Source organism: Octopus sinensis, linkage group LG1, assembly GCF_006345805.1.
Source record: "Octopus sinensis linkage group LG1, ASM634580v1, whole genome shotgun sequence".
NCBI lineage: Eukaryota > Metazoa > Mollusca > Cephalopoda > Octopoda > Octopodidae > Octopus > Octopus sinensis.
The window spans coordinates 112,489,024-112,508,442 of NC_042997.1; the positions used below are offsets into that span (position 1 = coordinate 112,489,024).

A 19,419-nucleotide genomic window follows, 5' to 3' on the forward strand; every position below is an offset into this window, starting at 1 on the left:
ATATTCTGTTCAATACCACAGATTTGCCTGACAGTTGTTTGACCATAACCAGTTGAGCATGTCCCTTGGTGGCTGATGATATGTGCATCTCTGATCACGAGCAGAAGTAGTGGGGGAGCATCATAGCCGTGTGTTGAGAGGGATTCTTTGGGGTTTGAATAATCCCCCTCAGGAAACATGGGTGTTTCATTCATCATCCTCAAACAACCCTTATTCAGGGACCTTTTGAGCAGGATCAACCTGAAGAAAATTGTAACCGGGCCCCACCTGCAAGGTCATGTGCTGGGCAATATCACACAGGAGAGAAATCCACTGATAAAGGTGAGACATCCACCAATAAAAACCCTGGAGTGCTTATGTCTTTATAGTGCAGATGAAAGTCAATCAGGAGAGAAGAGGCCATGTCCATGATGCTTGTAGTCATTACTAACACGTGAGGCTGATGCGGGTCACACCATTTATATACAGTTCATGCAATCTTCTCTTTGTACAGGAAAGGAAACCACTCGTTATCAACACATTTTCCCATCTTTTCTTACCTTAATTACCTGAAGTTCTTTGTAATAGAAGTTATGTAACTAATTAATACGAAACCACCAGAAGTAGTAACTACTAGAAGTTAAACAGATAATTATTAAAAGTTCTGTCAGCGATTTGTGTACCAGTTGGTCACAATTATAAGTAAGGCAGGTTGGAGAAAGAATAAGCTGAAGAAGTAGAAGGCATTAGACTCCATTAGCAACAAAAGGCTTTCTTTGTTGTTCAAAGAGGAGATGGCCTTTTGCTGTCTCTCATGTGATGCAGACAATGAATGAAGGCAGAAGAGAGAGAAGCAGAGTCTATAAGGTTAACTTGAATGAAAGACTGTCTGTGAGCGAATTTAAGAAATGACTAGATGTACAAGATACTGGAACATCTTTAATCATAAGGGTACCTTGAACAACATCATTTTAATGTCCACTTTCTCATGCTTGCATGGCTCAGATGGAATTGTCTGAGGCAGATTTTCCACAATCAGAATTGCCTTCTTGCTACAAGACCTCAATTGTTTCCAAGTAACATATTTCTCTTTGGTCAGATACGATTCACAGAAGACTGGAAACAAATGTTTCTAAGATGGTAATGCTACCTTACAACCATCAAATGATGTCAAGATGAGACAAACACACACACACATATCACATCACATCTACTTTTAACAAAAGGCTTTAACATATACTTTTCCAAATTCCACCAAGGTTGACTTAGCCGTTCAATCTTTCAGAGTCAATGAAATAAGCACCAGTTGAGGACTTACTCCTCCCTTAAAATTACTGGCCTTGTGTCAAAACCTGAAACCATTATTATTGATTAATTAATTAATTGAAGTTCAGTTTCTTATAAATAAAGGTATTTGAACAAAAATATTACGATTACCTTAATATGAGAACTTTATCAAACTGGAACACTCGTCTGTCCAAATCCAGTTCAGGACGGAAAGCTTCGCAGCTGATTTTGAATAAAATTGGTTCTGGATTTTCTTTCACACAGCAAACAATTGCATCTTCAATTAATTTTACGGTACGAGGGAAAGCCCACACAGCAAGATGCTTTGACCTTTGTGGAGGAAGAATCATTGTTTGAGGATCTAAAGAAAATGTTTCAGCTTTTGTGTCTTTCAAGAAACAAAAACTAATGTCTGCTTCTATCGGGGAAGCATTCAGAATGGTTAAGATTTCAAGATTCTCTGGGAATTCTTTGTACCTAAAAAAGGCAAAAAACAGCAACAACTATACTTTGGCATTTATCTGCTTTCATTAAACAATTGAAATTAAAAGATATTAACCTTTAGCACACTTAGGTGCATCATGGCTCTATCCGAATTTTCTCCCCTGTAACGACAGGCACAGTGTATCACATTGAGAGGGGAGAAAACTCATACAGTGACATGATGTGTCTATAGCATGCTAAAAGTTGAAAGATTCTTAGCTGCCACACTCACCCTTGACCCAGAAAAACATTGAGGATGTGACATGTGGGAGATGACAGGGATGCAAACAGCACTTAGCTGCTACGCAATTTCAGCTGAGAAGACTAAAGCAATGTGAAATGATGTACCTATGAAAGGACACAACACATACATGCGCGCACACACACACATGTAAAAGTCAAAATCATCATTATCATTTAACATCCGCTTTCCATGCTAGCACGGGCTGGACAATTTGACTGGGGACTGGCAAACCAGATGGCTGCACCCGGCTCCAATTTGATCTGGCAGTGTTTCTACAGCTGGATGCCCTTCCTAACACCAACCACTCCGAGAGTGTAGTGGGTGCTTTTACATGCCACCTGCATGAGGGCCAGTCAGGTGGTACTGGCAACGGACACACTCAAAATGGTGTTTTTTATGTGCCACCTGCACAGAGGTTAGTCCAGTGGCACTGGCAACGACCTCGCTCAAATGTTTTGTTAATATATTGTACAAATTAAACAACAAAATTAATCCAATTCAAATCTTATTAAAACTTTAATAATTCGTTCTTCAAACCTGCACCAGGTGTAGACAAAAGAGCAATCAAAAGGTAAATGCCAGTATGTAGTACTTATCAATATTCATGTGGTTAAAAAAAAATCACATAAATTACACACATACTATATATACATACATCTATATATTATCAACAGTACATTATTATTTTCAGCATATAACAAGTCAGAATGCTACCATTGATTTCACATCACTTACCTTATTACGTTGAGCAATATTGACAACTATAGTGGAGGCACGTGGTTCAGTGGTTAGGGTGCTGGACTCATAATCGTAAGATTGTGATTTCAATTCCTGGACTGGGCGATGTGGTGTGTTCTTGAGCAAAACACTTCACTCCCTATTGCTCCAGTCCACTCAGCTGGCAAAAATGAGTAATCCAATGATGGAGAACAGTGTCCCATCCAGGTGGGGGCTATATACGCCATGGAAACCAGCCCTTATTAGTCAAGAAGGTGACCTTTACCTTTTTTGATATTGGCAACCATTCAGAAGAGCTGTACCACTTAAATTAATCATAAATCGCTGTACCCCAGGATTAATCAGAAGTGTGGTACTTCATGATTAATCAAAATTGCAGTACCTCATGAACAATCAAAAGTGCAGTACTTGTACCTGCACCCGCAGCTACATTCACCCGGGCGAGGCTGAGGTGGCTCTGACCAACATCCTTCATCACGTACCTCATCAATGCTGACCACATCTAACATCAGTTCTAACATTCCAGCAGGCAAAGTAATGCTTCTGCCTGCAGCCCCAAAAGAGTAGACCTGGGGACAGTAGTAACCACAAGGTGGTTCCAATCTCCTCAAAACCCTGGAACTTCCATACCAAGTCCCACAACCAAATGCAATTTAAAGTGCAGTACCTCATAATTAAACAGAATTGCAGTACCCCATGAAATTTTGGCCAGGGATCCAAGATTAATGGGTTGGGTAAACAACTCCAGTTTACAGGGTACCTTCAGCCAGAGTGTAGACTCTGCCAAAGTCTCCATGGGAGCCAAACTAAGTGATGGATTAAGTAGTGTCTGTCCGACAGGGTACAGCAGACTTCCCAGCTACCCAAGTTCAAGCACAAGGTTTGGATTGATCCAAGTCTATGCCAGAAGATTCTTACTCAAGGAAGGGCCCAATGGGAATGAACAGGAAACCTAAGGATTGCAATGAGAACCTCTTAAACGAGCAGGGATCAGAGAAAATAGAGACAAAAATTGAAAAAAGAATATTGGGTGGTGACTTACTTGTTGATTGGATGGAGGCTTTTCAGGGAAAGAAGAAGAAAAAAAGGAAATGAAACAAAATAGTGTTTGAATAATTACATTTTCTAATTTAAATAAGAAATGACACACACATATAGACATATATAGCTATACATATATATACATATATATAAAGAGAGAGACAGACAGACAGAAAAGAAGACACATGCATATATATGTAACACTGATCTATATAGATATCAATAGGTATGTGTGTGTATGTATATATATATATATATATATATATATATATATATATATATATTACATGGCAGTGAAACATGGGCCGTGACTGCTGAGGATATGCGTAAGCTCGCTAGAAATGAAGCCAGTATGCTCCGATGGATGTGTAATGCCGGTACTCACACTCGGCAGAGTGTAAGTACCTTGAGAGAAAAGCTGGACCTAAGAAGCATCAGTTGTGGTGTGCAAGAGAGACGTTTGCGCTGGTATGGTCATGTGGCGAGAATGGATGAAGATAGCTGTGTGAAAAAGTGCCACACCCTAGCGGTTGAGGGAACCTGTGGAAGAGGCAGACCCAGGAAAACCTGGGACGAGGTGGTGAAGCACGACCTTCGAACTTTAGGTCTCACTGAGGAAATGACTAGAGACCGAGACCTCTGGAAGTGTGCTGTGCGCGAGAAGACCCGGCAGGACAAGTGAGTCCATAACCCGTGGCCTTCTACATGGGATGGAGCCAGCCTACGTATGCATACCTTCCCTTCTTGGGACACAAAACTCTACTTGTGAAGACGTGATGAGGCAAGTGAGGATCAGAATCGAAATCGATCAATGGAAATCGATCAATGGAAATTGCAGATGTGTTACCAGTGCCGGTGGCATGTAAGAGAACTTTCCGTTTCGCGACCGTTGCCAGCACCGCCCCGTTTCGTGTCCGTTGCCAGCCTCGCCTGGCCCTCGTGCCGGTGGCACATAAAAAGCACCATCCGTTCGTGGCCATTTGCCAGCTCTGTCTGGCACCAGTGCGGGTGGCACGTAAAAAGCACCCACTACACTCACGGAGTGGTTGGCGTTAGGAAGGGCATCCAGCCGTAGAAACACTGCCAGATTTGACTGGGCCTGATGAAGCCTTCTGGCTTCACAGACCCCAGTAGAACCGTCCAACCAATGCTAGCATGGAAAACGGACGCTAAACGATGATGATGATGATGATGATATATATATATGCTTTGGTTGCAAATGGTTTTTTATACGGCGCCATTTTTACAATCCTGTAAATGATAATAATGGTATTTTTTATATAAGCTTAAAGCTTATGCTGATCACTGTGCAATGATTAAAGGAAATAGTTTAATAAAGGTGCATATAAGACCTCGACAGAAAAAAGGTCTTCCTATCTGCAGATAGGAAGGCCTTCATTTTTCTGTCGAGGGCTTATATGCTCCGTTATTAGACTATTTTCCTTAGTCATTGCATGGTGATCAGCATAAGCTTTAAGCTTATTTAAAAATACCACACACACACACACACACACACACACACATATATATATAGCACAAGATATATATATATATATATAGCACAAGATATATATATATATATAGGTATGTGGTGATGGTTAAAAAATATTTATAATCTTAAGTAGTTATTGTCAAGAAAAGCAAGAGAGACAACATCAAAATCTGAATAAATTTAAAATTTATTAAATAGAATACTTTGAATCTGATCTTTAGCAGTTGAGTGACATCTTTGGACAGGTTTCATTTTCATTAGACCTCCTCAGCAAAATCTTAAAAGATTATTTGCATATTTATTCTTAATACATTTAGGGAGGTTCAGACACAAAAGATATATACAAAGAATCGTTTCTCATCAGCGATTCTCAACCATTATTTGGCCTATGGACCCCTTTGATTTCTATTCTACCCTACTGGACCCCATAGCCATTCGATGTTTAAGAAAAGCCATATTGAACCTTCATAATTATATATTACTAGCAGCTAAGCCCGGTTTCACACGGTCTGTTTGGATGATGTCACTGTGATTGTTTTCAGTTAGGCATAGTCTTTAACAGCATTTCTCAACCTTATCATTTTGGGTCCCCTGTTTCGATTGGAGCCTCCAGCTGTATGAAAATTTCCTGACCCTACCCTGTCAGAAAACATCTTCTAAGCAACTGGTTGTTTTAATGGTGGAAGAAAGAGAGAAATTCCATTAGAAAAAAGTTTTAATTGATTTTTTCGGTAAGTATGGATGTTAGGAAAAAAATACAAATGGCATTCCACTCTATGCACCCGTTTCCATATGTGTGCCATTTTTCATGCGAATCCACCCAGCCGTTTGGCTGTGAACCTCAAGACAAGAAAGAATACAACGATTGCCCATGTCCAATTTATATTATAGATTAGGAACTGTATAAAAAAATTGCTAAAATACTTTGTGCATTGTGAAAGTAAAACCAATTTATTTCAGATAATTTTTAACAAAATCTTGATATATAATTCTAAGCATTTGCTAAGAACTGGAATCATTTTCAACTGTGTAGGGCAGAATCTCATCAGGGCTTTATGAGCTTATAGAATTTGCCTGTATCCTTTCAAGAAATATGTTAACCTTTGTTCTCTAAGTTCATAAAGCCCTGATGAGATTCTGCCCCATACAGTTGAAAATAATACCAATTCTTAGCAAATGCTCAGAATTACGTATCCACTTGGGGCATGAATTGGAACACATATGTAGGCTTTTGGCATCTGCCATTTCTTTTAGAGCTTTAAAATTTATAATCTATTTGTATTGTTTTTATAAAAAATTTCATCATCTTTATATCAATACAAATAATCATTTATACAACCATTATTCTCCACTTTATTTCTTTCAATATATATATATATGTATATATGTACTCAAGTGTAGTTGTGTTTTTAGCTTGTGCTTTTTCCATGATCATACGTGAGTATTTTATTTATATCCCATCGAAAGTTCTACTGAAGAAGGAATATATCTTTTTATAAGATTAAGTCCGAAATTGATTCAATATAGAGATAACGAAATTTAAATTCTAAAGTTAGTTGCCCGTTTTCAGTTTCAATTTTCCTGTAACAAGCGGATTATAAGTGGATAAAACAGTGTATTTGGCTTTAGAATAACCCTCTTTAGCCCTTAATTATATGATGTATATTGCAACCGTAACGGTTTTTTTAATATACTGCCCACGCTCCTGATGAATTCCTTTGCTGTAGAGTAAGGGACTTCATCCTATATTGCTTAGTAGTAAACTCGATGCTTGCTACAGGAGGACTGGTAACCATTACAATTTGTAGCGGCGAAAGGTCTGGACGTTGTTTTCTGAGGCTGACCAAAGAATTTTTATTTTTAGATATAAGTGATGTACTCAAGTGTAGTTGTGTTTTTAGCTTGTGCTTTTTCCATGATCATACGTGAGTATTTTATTTATATCCATCGAAAGTTCTACTGAAGAAGGAATATATCTTTTTATAAGATTAAGTCCGAAATTGATTCAATATAGAGATAACGAAATTTAAATTTTCTAAAGGTTAGTTGCCCGTTTTCAGTTTCAATTTTCCTGTAACAAGCGGATTATAAGTGGATAAAACAGTGTATTTGGCTTTAGAATAACCCTCTTTAGCCCTTAATTATATGATGTATATTGCAACTGTAACGGTTTTTTTAAATATACTGCCCACGCTTCCTGATGAATTCTTTGCTGTAGAGTAAGGGACTTCATCCTATATTGCTTAGTAGTAAACTCGATGCTTGCTACAGGAGGACTGGTAACCATTACAATTTGTAGCGGCGAAAGGTCTGGACGTTGTTTTCTGAGGCTGACCAAAGAATTTTTATTTTTAGATATAAGTGATGTACTCAAGTGTAGTTGTGTTTTTAGCTTGTGCTTTTTCCATGATCATACGTGAGTATTTTATTTATATCCCATCGAAAGTTCTAGATGAAGAAGGAATATATCTTTTTATAAGATTAAGTCCGAATTGATTCATATAGAGATAACGAAATTTAAATTTTCTAAAGGTTAGTTGCCCGTTTTCAGTTTCAATTTTCCTGTAACAAGCGGATTATAAGTGGATAAAACAGTGTATTTGGCTTTAGAATAACCCTCTTTAGCCCTTAATTATATGATGTATATTGCAACCGTAACGGTTTTTTTTAATATTACTGCCCACGCTTCATGATGAATTCCTTTGCTGTAGAGTAAGGGACTTCATCCTATATTGCTTAGTAGTAAACTCGATGCTTGCTACAGGAGGACTGGTAACCATACAATTTGTCGCGCGAAAGGTCTGGACGTTGTTTTCTGAGGCTGACCAAAGAATTTTTATTTTTAGATATAAGTGATGTACTCAAGTGTAGTTGTGTTTTTAGCTTGTGCTTTTTCCATGATCATACGTGAGTATTTTATTTATATCTCCCATCGAAAGTTCTACTGAAGAAGGAATATATCTTTTATAAGATTAAGTCCGAAATTGATTCAATATAGAGATAACGAAATTTAAATTTTCTAAAGGTTAGTTGCCCGTTTTCAGTTTCAATTTTCCTGTAACAAGCGGATTATAAGTGGATTTAAAACAGTGTATTGGCTTTAGAATACCCCTTTAGCCCTTAATTATATGATGTATATTGCAACCGTAACGGTTTTTTTAAATATACTGCCCACGCTTCCTGATGAATTCCTTTGCTGTAGAGTAAGGGACTTCATCCTATATTGCTTAGTAGTAAACTCGATGCTTGCTACAGGAGGACTGGTAACCATTACAATTTGTAGCGGCGAAAGTCTGGACGTTGTTTTCTGAGGCTGACCAAAGAATTTTTATTTTTAGATATAAGTGATGTACTCAAGTGTAGTGTGTTTTAGCTTGTGCTTTTTCCATGATCATACGTGAGTATTTTATTTATATCCCATCGAAAGTTCTACTGAAGAAGGAATATATCTTTTTATAAGATTAAGTCCGAAATTGATTCAATATAGAGATAACGAAATTTAAATTTTCTAAAGGTTAGTTGCCCGTTTTCAGTTTCAATTTTCCTGTAACAAGCGGATTATAAGTGGATAAAACAGTGTATTTGGCTTTAGAATAACCCTCTTTAGCCCTTAATTATATGATGTATATTGCAACCGTAACGGTTTTTTTAAATATACTGCCCACGCTTCCTGATGAATTCCTTTGCTGTAGAGTAAGGGACTTCATCCTATATTGCTTAGTAGTAAACTCGATGCTTGCTACAGGAGGACTGGTAACCATTACAATTTGTAGCGGCGAAAGGTCTGGACGTTGTTTTTGAGGCTGACCAAAGAATTTTTATTTTTAGATATAGTGATGTACTCAAGTGTAGTTGTGTTTTTAGCTTGTGCTTTTTCCATGATCATACGTGAGTATTTTATTTATATCCCATCGAAAGTTACTGAAGAAGGAATATATATTTTTTATAAGATTAAGTCCGAAAGATTCAATATATAGAGATAACGAAATTTAATTTCTAAAGGTTAGTTGCCCGTTTTCAGTTTCAATTTTCCTGTAACAAGCGGATTATAAGTGGATAAAACAGTGTATTTGGCTTTAGAATAACCCTCTTTAGCCCTTAATTATATGATGTATATTGCAACCGTAACGGTTTTTTTTTTAAATATACTGCCCACGTTCCTGATGAATTCCTTTGCTGTAGAGTAAGGGACTTCATCCTATATGCTTAGTAGTAACTCGATGCTTGCTACAGGAGGACTGGTAACCATTACAATTTGTAGCGGCGAAAGGTCTGGACGTTGTTTTCTGAGGCTGACCAAAGAATTTTTATTTTTAGATATAAGTGATGTACTCAAGTGTAGTTGTGTTTTTAGCTTGTGCTTTTTCCATGATCATACGTGAGTATTTTATTTATATCCCATCGAAAGTTTACTGAAGAAGGAATATATTTTTTATAAGATTAAGTCCGAAATTGATTCAATATAGAGATAACGAAATTTAAATTTTCTAAAGGTTAGTTGCCCGTTTTCAGTTTCAATTTTCCTGTAACAAGCGGATATAAGTGGATAAAACAGTGTATTTGGCTTTAGAATAACCCTCTTTAGCCCTTAATTATATGATGTATATTGCAACTGTAACGGTTTTTTTAAATATACTGCCCACGCTTCCTGATGAATTCCTTTGCTGTAGAGTAAGGGACTTCATCCTATATTGCTTAGTAGTAAACTCGATGCTTGCTACAGGAGGACTGGTAACCATTACAATTTGTAGCGGCGAAAGGTCTGGACGTTGTTTTCTGAGGCTGACCAAAGAATTTTTATTTTTAGATATAAGTGATGTACTCAAGTGTAGTTGTGTTTTTAGCTTGTGCTTTTTCCATGATCATACGTGAGTATTTTATTTATATCCCATCGAAAGTTCTACTGAAGAAGGATATATCTTTTTATAAGATTAAGTCCGAAATTGATTCAATATAGAGATAACGAAATTTAAATTTTCTAAAGGTTAGTTGCCCGTTTTCAGTTTCAATTTTCTGTAACAAGCGGATTATAAGTGGATAAAACAGTGTATTTGGCTTTAGAATAACCCTCTTTAGCCTTAATTATATGATATATATATATATATATATATATATATATATATATATATATAAGTTTAGCAAATTTAGATTCAGATGAATATGGTACTTAAGTTAAAGGCACCAGAATTTGGTATGGTATTATCCATATAAATCAAATGGGGTCATTAACCTCTCTGTCTATATATCTACCCTTGTTGTAATGTTGGCAAATGAAATAAGTATAAAAATGTACATTGTACATTTAAATAAAAAATTCTATATGTGGCTGAAGATTGCTCGACATTTTAAAACTGATGTAATACTTACAGTGTATAATAAAATGAAGTAGCATGAAACGGTTGTACTACACTACCTTGGATATCCTTGTTCCTTATTTTGATTATATATATATATATATATATATATATATATATATAGTGTGAGAGAGAGAGAGAGAGAGAGAGATGGTGAAAGAGAGAGTGAGAGTGGAACCTGTGTATCATGCTAAATGTATACCACTGAAAGGCTTGATAGCAGTAAAATATTAGTTTAGCAAGAGATGAAAACAAATGCAAATAATGCCATGAAAGTAAACTCACCCGTCGGCATATCTTCCAACCAGAAGCGGACCAAATTCAAAAGTCTCTGATGACATGACATATCTTTTATGAACGATCTCATCAGGTTCTCTCTTCTTCCGGTGTCGTTTGAAAACAATCCTGAAACGTAATGAATACAGGCCAAGATTAATTTATTGTGTTCAAATGCAATGCACTTACATAATGGCTGAGCTACAAGCATGGCAGTGTGGTAGGAAATTTGCTTCCTGACCACAAGGATTCATGTTCAGTCCTACTGTACAGTACCTTGGACCAGTGTCCTCTACTTTAGCCCCAGGCCAACCAAAGCTCTGTGAGTGGATTTGATAAATGGAAACTGAAAAAAAGCCATCATATGTGTACATAAGCGTGTGCATATGAATGTATATATGATGGACTTCTTTCAGTTTCTGTCTACCAAATCCACTCACAAGGCTTCGGTTGGCCCAAGGTTATAGTAGAAAACACTTGCTCCAGGTGTCATACAGTGGAACTGAACCCAGAACCATTTGGTTGGGAAGCAAGCTTCTTACCACACAGTCACGCCTGCGAATGTGAAGAAATAAATTATCAATGTTATTTCTAATAATAGGAAAGGAAAAATAAGTGAAAAAATGATTTCTCACTTTGGATCTTGACAAATACTTGGGAAAATACAGAGGCCATGATTAAATATTTGGAAGCGCTTCTTGGTGCCAAGGATTTCAAAAGTCAATGTCTGGTCAAATTCTCCCAGTTCTTCAGATGAGAAACGAATCCTAAGAGTGGTGTAACCATTTGCAGGAACAATCCATCTGAAGTAGTTCAGTCTGAAGCAAAAATTCAAATTCAACATTAAATTTTACATAAAACAAAATCACCAATATTTGTATTTAGCAGGGATATATTTAAAAAAAATTTTTAATTTAAATACCAATTGTTTATGAATATTTACACCTACATATATTAAATACATATATATATATATATATATATATATACACACATACAATCAAGTAGACCTATATTTGTGTAGAGAATGGAGGAGGTAAATATATACTACATGTTTTTCCAAGGAAAGCCAACCAGGAGTTATGTAATTGTAAGTTACTACATATATGCTTAGCTCCCTTTTCTTCAGGTATTTTTTACCATTTGTTTACAAAGTTGTTGAAAAGTAGTAGGTTTGATGAACCAGGAAGAAATGACTACATCAGCAACAACAGAAAGATGGGCAGAAGCAAGGTTTAATTAAGCAACCAATGAAATTCATTATCAGCAGGCAAGCTGTTAATGAATTTGAGATGAAAGGGGTGTGGTCTCAGGAGGTCAGTTTCTTCAAAGAAAGAATGTGATCTTTTAAGAAACTGAAAATAAATTACTGTTGTATAATCCGTAATTAATTCAAAATATATTAATTGTACAAAATGTAATTAATCCAACATAAAGTAGTGTCATATAATGTCTAACTAATTGAAAATACATTATTATACAACATAAAACCATTGTGTGATTTATATATGGAGCAAAGATAAAACCATGAAGGGAAGAATTTTATAGCAAGATTTAAGGGTGCCGGTGCAATTTATACACAGATATGTCTTATGGATGAGTAAATACAGTAATTAAATCAAAAAGCAATTAGTTTTGTAACATGCAAATGAATTCAAATTAAAATATTGTCACACAATATATAACAACAAATCTGCAAAGAAATAGAACAGACAACTGAATTTACCTCCCCCACCTCATCAAACACTTTTCCATTGACCCATAAAGATTGAAAGGCAAAGCTAAGACTAATGGGATTTGAACTCAAAATAAGAAGTAAATTCTGCAATGCTTTATGATTACTTAGTCACCAACCTCCCAAACCCAATCACATTACAAAATATTGTTAATTCTGAAGGTTTTAAAATGTGTTTTGTACCTTCTTTAGTGAGAGATGGAAGGGCAGAGTCTATGCTGACTCTTCAAGGCCTCTTTGATGGGAAGAAGGAAAAGATGTCACCATCAGACATGAATGCTTACAACAGGGTGGATGGACTCTGTTAAAGATACCCAGGCACCAGGTTGTGCTGATAAATTAAATCTATTCACTACATCAGGAACAATGTCCCCCTTTTCTTTTTAGTGATTTTGTCCCCAGTGCAGTATGAAGAAGTAAAAGAAGGGGGGGGGTCTATAAATTCAAAAGATGTCAATTGACAGAAAGCTTAAAGGACTAAATAATCTCTCCTTTGAACCAATCACAGAAATATTCAATCCACATGTTTTTATAATTGTTTTTTGGGGTTTTTTTTTTTACAACTTACTTCTTGGATTCCAAATATGGAGTTCCAGGACTGAAAAATAAAGAAAATTTACCATTGTTACTAATATATAACTCAAAACCAATAATAAACAAATGATATAACATAAATATATAACACAGAAGCACTTTTACAAAACAACAACGACGTAATATTTACTGGAATTAATGTTTTACCATTTACTTGTTTTGGTCATGAAAGAAAGAGAAAAGATCAATAAATATGGAGACCTGAGGATTGGAATCACCAAGATGTGGCAACTACGCGAGTCAAATATAAAGGTTGTCTCTATTGTCATTGGATCACTGGATTCAATACCACCCAAACTGAAGAAACATCTGGAAACTTGAGAAATAGTCTACAATCTAGGCGTATTGCAAAAATTGGCATTACTTGGAACTGCACACATATTGCGTAAAGTACAGTCTGTCTGAGGTCCTTGTGACTTGACAGACAGTACAAACCCCTGGTAGACAAAATATCTTCAATCAACAACATCATGATATTGGATACTGTGTAACAGTAATAAGAAGAGCACTCAGAGAGCACAAACTTCCACCAAGGCAACACCAACATCCTCTCAATGATTAGCCAGAGATGATTTTTAAAATGAGAATATCTGAAATAAACACAACTGCTCTCACAAATAAGAATACTAAAAATGAACCGACCACTCTCAAAAATTACATTAAAAAACAGGAAAAATAATCCAGAATCCTTGTACGATACCTGATCGATCCCAGTGGTAGCCATGGAATGTGAAGGTGGCTTTAGAAAATTTAGTAACAGTAATAAACAGTTAATCCTTATCTAATACAAGCCAAAGTTAACAAATTCACCATTCAAAATAGTTTCAAAGGTGGAGGTAATAATAAGTTCTACTCAGGAATTTTTAAATGAACAGCACAAGACCTTTTGGCTTTCTCTTCTCTTAAATTCCGGACTTCCTTTAGTATTCCTGTTGTTTTAGATCGATGTATAGATGTATGTATATATGTAAGCATACTGTAAAGTGTTAATATGTATGTGTAGCAATATCCATTTTAGCCATTTTGAAATGTGGCGCGAATTGGCAATATGACGTAATGTCTTTGCCGAAGAATTATCATTTTCGTTTTTTTCCCATTGGTTAATATAACTGCTCATATAAAGATTCTAGAAGTTTCGAAAAGAATGTTTGTCTGAATTTCGATTCTTTTTGGTCAGGTTGAGCAGTTATAAAAACCCTGGATTTGGGGAGAGACTTTAGTGTTCGTTGGTGTCACATAACTCCACGTCACTCTTTTGGAGGCATCGGTAAATTTTATGCCATGTCTATGTTAATCACAAATCTATTTTGATTTGTTGGTTAACGTATTAGATAGAACGAAGAAATTAGCTAAGGAATTTATAGTCGTTTTCCTTCACAACAAAGTTATCTTTCTGACTGTAAATAACATAAAATGTTATATTTGTATAATAAAAAATAATTAAAAAGAGTGTTTCTCTTCACGTTTGTTTTTCAACTGAGCATAGATAAATATGCATTTCTGTAATCTTTGATTTATGTTTCTTATAGCGGTTTAAAGGACACAATTAAAATATTCAACATACATGGTCATTGATGTAGCGTTCCATGCGTATATGTCTATATGACGTTATAACTGCAGTTAGGGTTTTAGATATGATGATAACACTTGAGTATAAGTGACGTTTAATCATTATATTCTCCCTTACTCAGAGAAAAGCCTAAATAAATAATATAACCTAAGAGAAAGCTTAAAGTAGAATAAACCGAAAACCGCCATAGGAAAATATGTATAATATATAATGATTGATTGATTGATTGATTGATTGATTCTAGTTTCAGCTTATGAGCTGTGGCCATGCTGGGGCACCGCCATTTGGTGTTGCTACTTGGTTTCACTTCATGGAGGTTTTCTAGCAACTGCTATTTGGTGCATGAGAGAGTTCGATGCAGCTGCCCTCATCTGCCCCTCCTGCCGTGAAGTTGGTTCATCTGGGACACCTGACAGGAAGAGATCCAGCTTCATTTTAAAGACATCTGTATCCACCCCATGCAGGTCTCTCAGGTTCTTCGGGAGGATATTGAAGAGCTGTGGGCCTCGGAAACCCAGGCTATCACAGAATCTTGTCCTACATCTTGATGGCAGGTTTGGAGTCCTAGGCACCACGCAGTGGCGCCCAGTTCTGGCATTTGCGTAACTCTCGATGCCAAAGTTCAGGACACTTCCCTCCAGGATCTTCCAGATGTATATTATGGCATATCTTTCCCGCCTACGCTCCAGGGAATATAATTTTAATCTCTTGAGTCTTTCCCAGTAGCTTACATTCTGCATAGAGGCTATCTTCTTTGTGTAGCTTCGTTGGATCGCCTCAAGTTCTGTGATCAACTTGACACTGGATGGTGACCATAGCTGAGAGCAATAGTCAAAGTGGCTTAGGACAAGTGTCTTCCAGAGGACCATCATGGTTTCTTGTTCTCTTGTTCTAAAGGTTCTAAGAATCCATCCAGCCAGCCGTCTACATTTCATTGTCAGTTTAGCAACATGTACATGAAAGGTCGCGTCATCACTCATGTGAATACCCAGGTCACGCACTGATTGTGCCTCTGGGATTGCAATCCCTCCAGGTCCAGTGTATTCATTGGGTATTGCATTCAGTTTTGCATGCTGATAGTATAAAGCTTGAAACTTTCCAGCATTGAACTGCATGCTATTCTTTTCAGCCCACTTGTATATTTCGTCCAGCTCACATTGCAGGTGTTTAGTGTCCTCAGGGTTCTGTATTGCCTGTGAAACTTTTGTATCATCTGCATAACTTGTGATCGTGGCTCTCTGCGTGGCTGAGGGCATGTCTGAGAGGGCCATTATGAACAGTAGTGGTCCCAGAACAGTGCCCTGCGGAACACCGCTCACTATTTGTGTGTTAATGGAGGTGGCCCCATTGGCTACTACCACCTGACTTCTATCCTTCAGAAAGTCATGAAGCCATTCTCCCAGTTTTCCAACTATGTTGAGATCACGCAGTTTGTGACATATCATTCCATGATCGACTTTATCAAAGGCCTTTGCAAAGTCGAGATATATCACTTCCACATTTGAGTGGTTGAGCAGCCGTTTCAGCACCCAGTCATAGTGTTGTAGGAGCTGAGTTAAACAGCTTCTCCCTGGTCGGAAACCATGTTGGGTGTCGGGCAGCAAGTCATTCTCTTCAAGGAAGGTGATCAGCTTCCTTCTGACTATTCGTTCCATGACCTTGCTGATGTGTGAGGTCAGAGATATAGGTCTATAGTTCTTGGCTTCCGCTCTGCTACCTCCTTTATGAATGGGGCATATTTTACCTTCCTTCAGTTTTCCTGGAAGTTTGCCAGCTGCAAGGAAGCTCTGAAAGAGGAACTGCAGTGGTCTTGCTAGGACTCTCTTACATGCTTTTAGGAGGATTGCCGGGAATCCATCGGGGCCAGTAGCTGAGTCTGTTTTCATTTCATCTATAGCCTTGGTTACATCGTCTTCCTTTATATCGATGTAATCTATCGTCGCCGCCTCTGATTTTATATCTGCAGTGGTAAAAAAGTCAGTTGGATTGGTGATTTGGAGATGCCCAAGGGGTGGAGTGAAAACACTCTTGAATTGCTCATTTAGTATTTCACTTACCCTCATTGGTTTTCCTGTAAGTGTGCCATCCTTTTCGAGGAGTGGCCCTATTCTACAGTGCACTGTAGCTGTTTCTTTGGCATACCTGTAGAAAGCTCTGGGGTTAGATTTTATGTTTTCTATAGCCCAGGCTTCTTTGTCTGCTCTTTCTTTTTCATGGGAGAGTTGCAGACATTTTTCGATTTCCAACAGTTTTATTTTTAGGCGGGACTTTTCACTGCTTTCAATCTGTTTGTTTAGGCGATTTGAAAATTTCGTACGCCGTCTCATTAAAATTTTCCTCTCTCTGGGGATTTTGTTCTTGTGTACAGTGGCCTTTCTCTCTGGGACACATTTGTAGCATATGGCTTGCATTACAGACATGAATTGTTGAAGTTTCACGTCGATGTCTGGCGAGGAGAGACATTTAGGCCAGTTTTGTTTGAGGATCTCTTTCTCAATTTGTTTCCAGTTTGCCTTATGGTAGTTCACGCTGGAAAGATTTTGAGGGTTTCTTGTAGGCTGCATGTCCGTGCTCTCTTTTGGCCCGTACATGGTCAGCTCTATCATGTTGTGATCCGAGAGTAGTGTCGGTGTCACTTTCACATTATGGATGAGATCCATGTCATTTGTGAAGCAGAGATCCAGTGTGTTACCTGCCCTGGTTGGTTGGAGTATTACCTGCTCCATGTACAGGGTGTTGATGAGGTTCAGGAGGGACCTCGCCTGTCCTCGTTCACATCTTGTCATTCCTGGGAGAGAAAGGCCCTCGGGCCATCTGACATTGGGCAGATTGAAGTCTCCCATAAGAAGCACACCTATGTGTTGCTCTAATGTGGTTAGAATTTCTTCTATTTTTATAAGGCAGTCTTCAAACTTGCCCACATGGCTTGGGGCATCTGGAGGGCGATATGTAGCACACACAACTACATCAAGTTGCCTAATATGTACAATTAGTGTGTCACACACCGAGTTTGAGTATGACAAGAGGACCTGGGGTGTGAGGTCCTCACGGATGTACATAGCAACACCTCCATGACTCCTTTCTTTCCTGTCGGTCCGTAGTACAGCATACTGTGGTATGTGTAACTCCGCATCTGCTATGTCCGGTTTCAGGTGCGTTTCTGTAAGTGCTATGCATAAGGCTTGATTGCATGCAACAAAGTCTCTCAGGAACGGGATCTTTGTCCTGTTACTGAGTGTTTGCAGTCCTCTGATGTTCAGTAGGAGTATCGAGGTGAGGTGTACATTGTTGCCGGCGGTATCCATCCTGTGTCTGTTTGCTGTGGTGGTCTGGTATATAGTGGGTAGTCCCACCTGCGGGCTTGGGTTTGATGAAGCCAGGTCAGCTGCTGTACAATCTTTTGTGCCATGCACAAAAAAGATTGTTGCTCAGCAGCTGCTCTTTCGACAACATCATGTTGGCTGTTTGTGGCGCGCACAACATCTGCGTACCTCCGTTTTGGGGCAGGTGGTGCGTGGTCCATCCCTTTTCTTTGTGTTGATGGTTTGTCCATCTGCCTCGTGTCTCTGTGGCAGGGTCCCCGATGTGCAAAGCGGCAGCCTGCACCTTCCTTTCCATGCCAGCAGGAACCTCTCAGGTAGAACATACACACCCGTGTGCGCTGTTTGGTTCCATCCTTTGCGGTTCCACTTCTATTTCTGGTTGTTTCACACTTTGGTCCTGCTTGAGCTTTTTCTTTTCCTTTAGCTCTTCCAGTCCTTCTTTTAGTTCTTCTTCCTCCCTCTACCTCTTCACCGGGTTCTCCGTCTCCATGGCCCTTATAATATATATATTATAAAAATATGTTAGTGTTAATTAATTTCTGAACGGTTTTGCTGCCATTTGTTAATGTAGTTTGATTTCTTTATCCATCAGTTTCTACTAAGATAGAGATGAGAGTAAAATTAATAATAGAGAAACGAAAATAAAACGTTGGAAAAAGCCTAAAGGGAGATGATTGAGAAAGACTTGTAATCGTAATCATGTAAAGTAAAGTAGGTATAACAAATAATGCAGAATCCTTGTCCGGTACTGGATCGATCCCAAAATCTAATCAGTTTGTGCAAAGCATTCCTAAAAGTTTCATCCGAATCCATCCAGCGGTTCTTGAGATATTTTGTCCATGGACAAACAAACAAACAAACACAACTGAAAACAATACCTCTGCCTTCGCTAAGATGGAGGTGGTAATAATAGTCCTTTTTACAATAGGCACAAGACCTGAAATTTGAAAGAGGGTTTTGTCGGTTACATCAACCCCAGTGCATAACTGGTACCCATCAAGAGGATGAAAGTCAAAGTTGACCTGGCAAGAATTTGAACATGAAGTCAGACAAATTGTCACAAAGTAGTGCCACCAAATCTATCAGCTTGCAGCGTTAATGATGATGATGATAATAATAATAATAATAATAATAATAATAATAATAATAATAATAATAATGATGATGATTATGATTTTAAATTTTACCACAAGGACAACAATTTTTGCAGGAGGAGGTGAGTCAATTACAATGACCCCAGTGTTCAACTGGTACTTAAACTTATCAACCCCAAAAGGATGAAAGGCAAAGTCAACATTGGCAG

The 19,419-nt window shown here is 37.8% G+C and overlaps 1 protein-coding gene across 1 annotated transcript in view; it reads right to left on the minus strand.

Moving 5' to 3' along the window:
• The window catches only part of LOC115212270 (hydrocephalus-inducing protein-like), a 158,402-nt gene that overhangs the window by 120,167 nt on the left and 18,816 nt on the right, over nucleotides 1-19,419 (minus strand). The window contains exons 6-10 of the mRNA XM_029781112.2: nucleotides 13,198-13,227; nucleotides 11,530-11,712; nucleotides 10,904-11,023; nucleotides 3,774-3,791; nucleotides 1,417-1,743 (exon numbers count right to left, since the gene is read on the minus strand). Coding sequence (XP_029636972.1) covers nucleotides 1,417-1,743; nucleotides 3,774-3,791; nucleotides 10,904-10,959 — 401 coding nt within the window. The 5' untranslated portion in view covers nucleotides 10,960-11,023; nucleotides 11,530-11,712; nucleotides 13,198-13,227. The remainder of the gene's footprint in view (nucleotides 1-1,416; nucleotides 1,744-3,773; nucleotides 3,792-10,903; nucleotides 11,024-11,529; nucleotides 11,713-13,197; nucleotides 13,228-19,419) is intronic.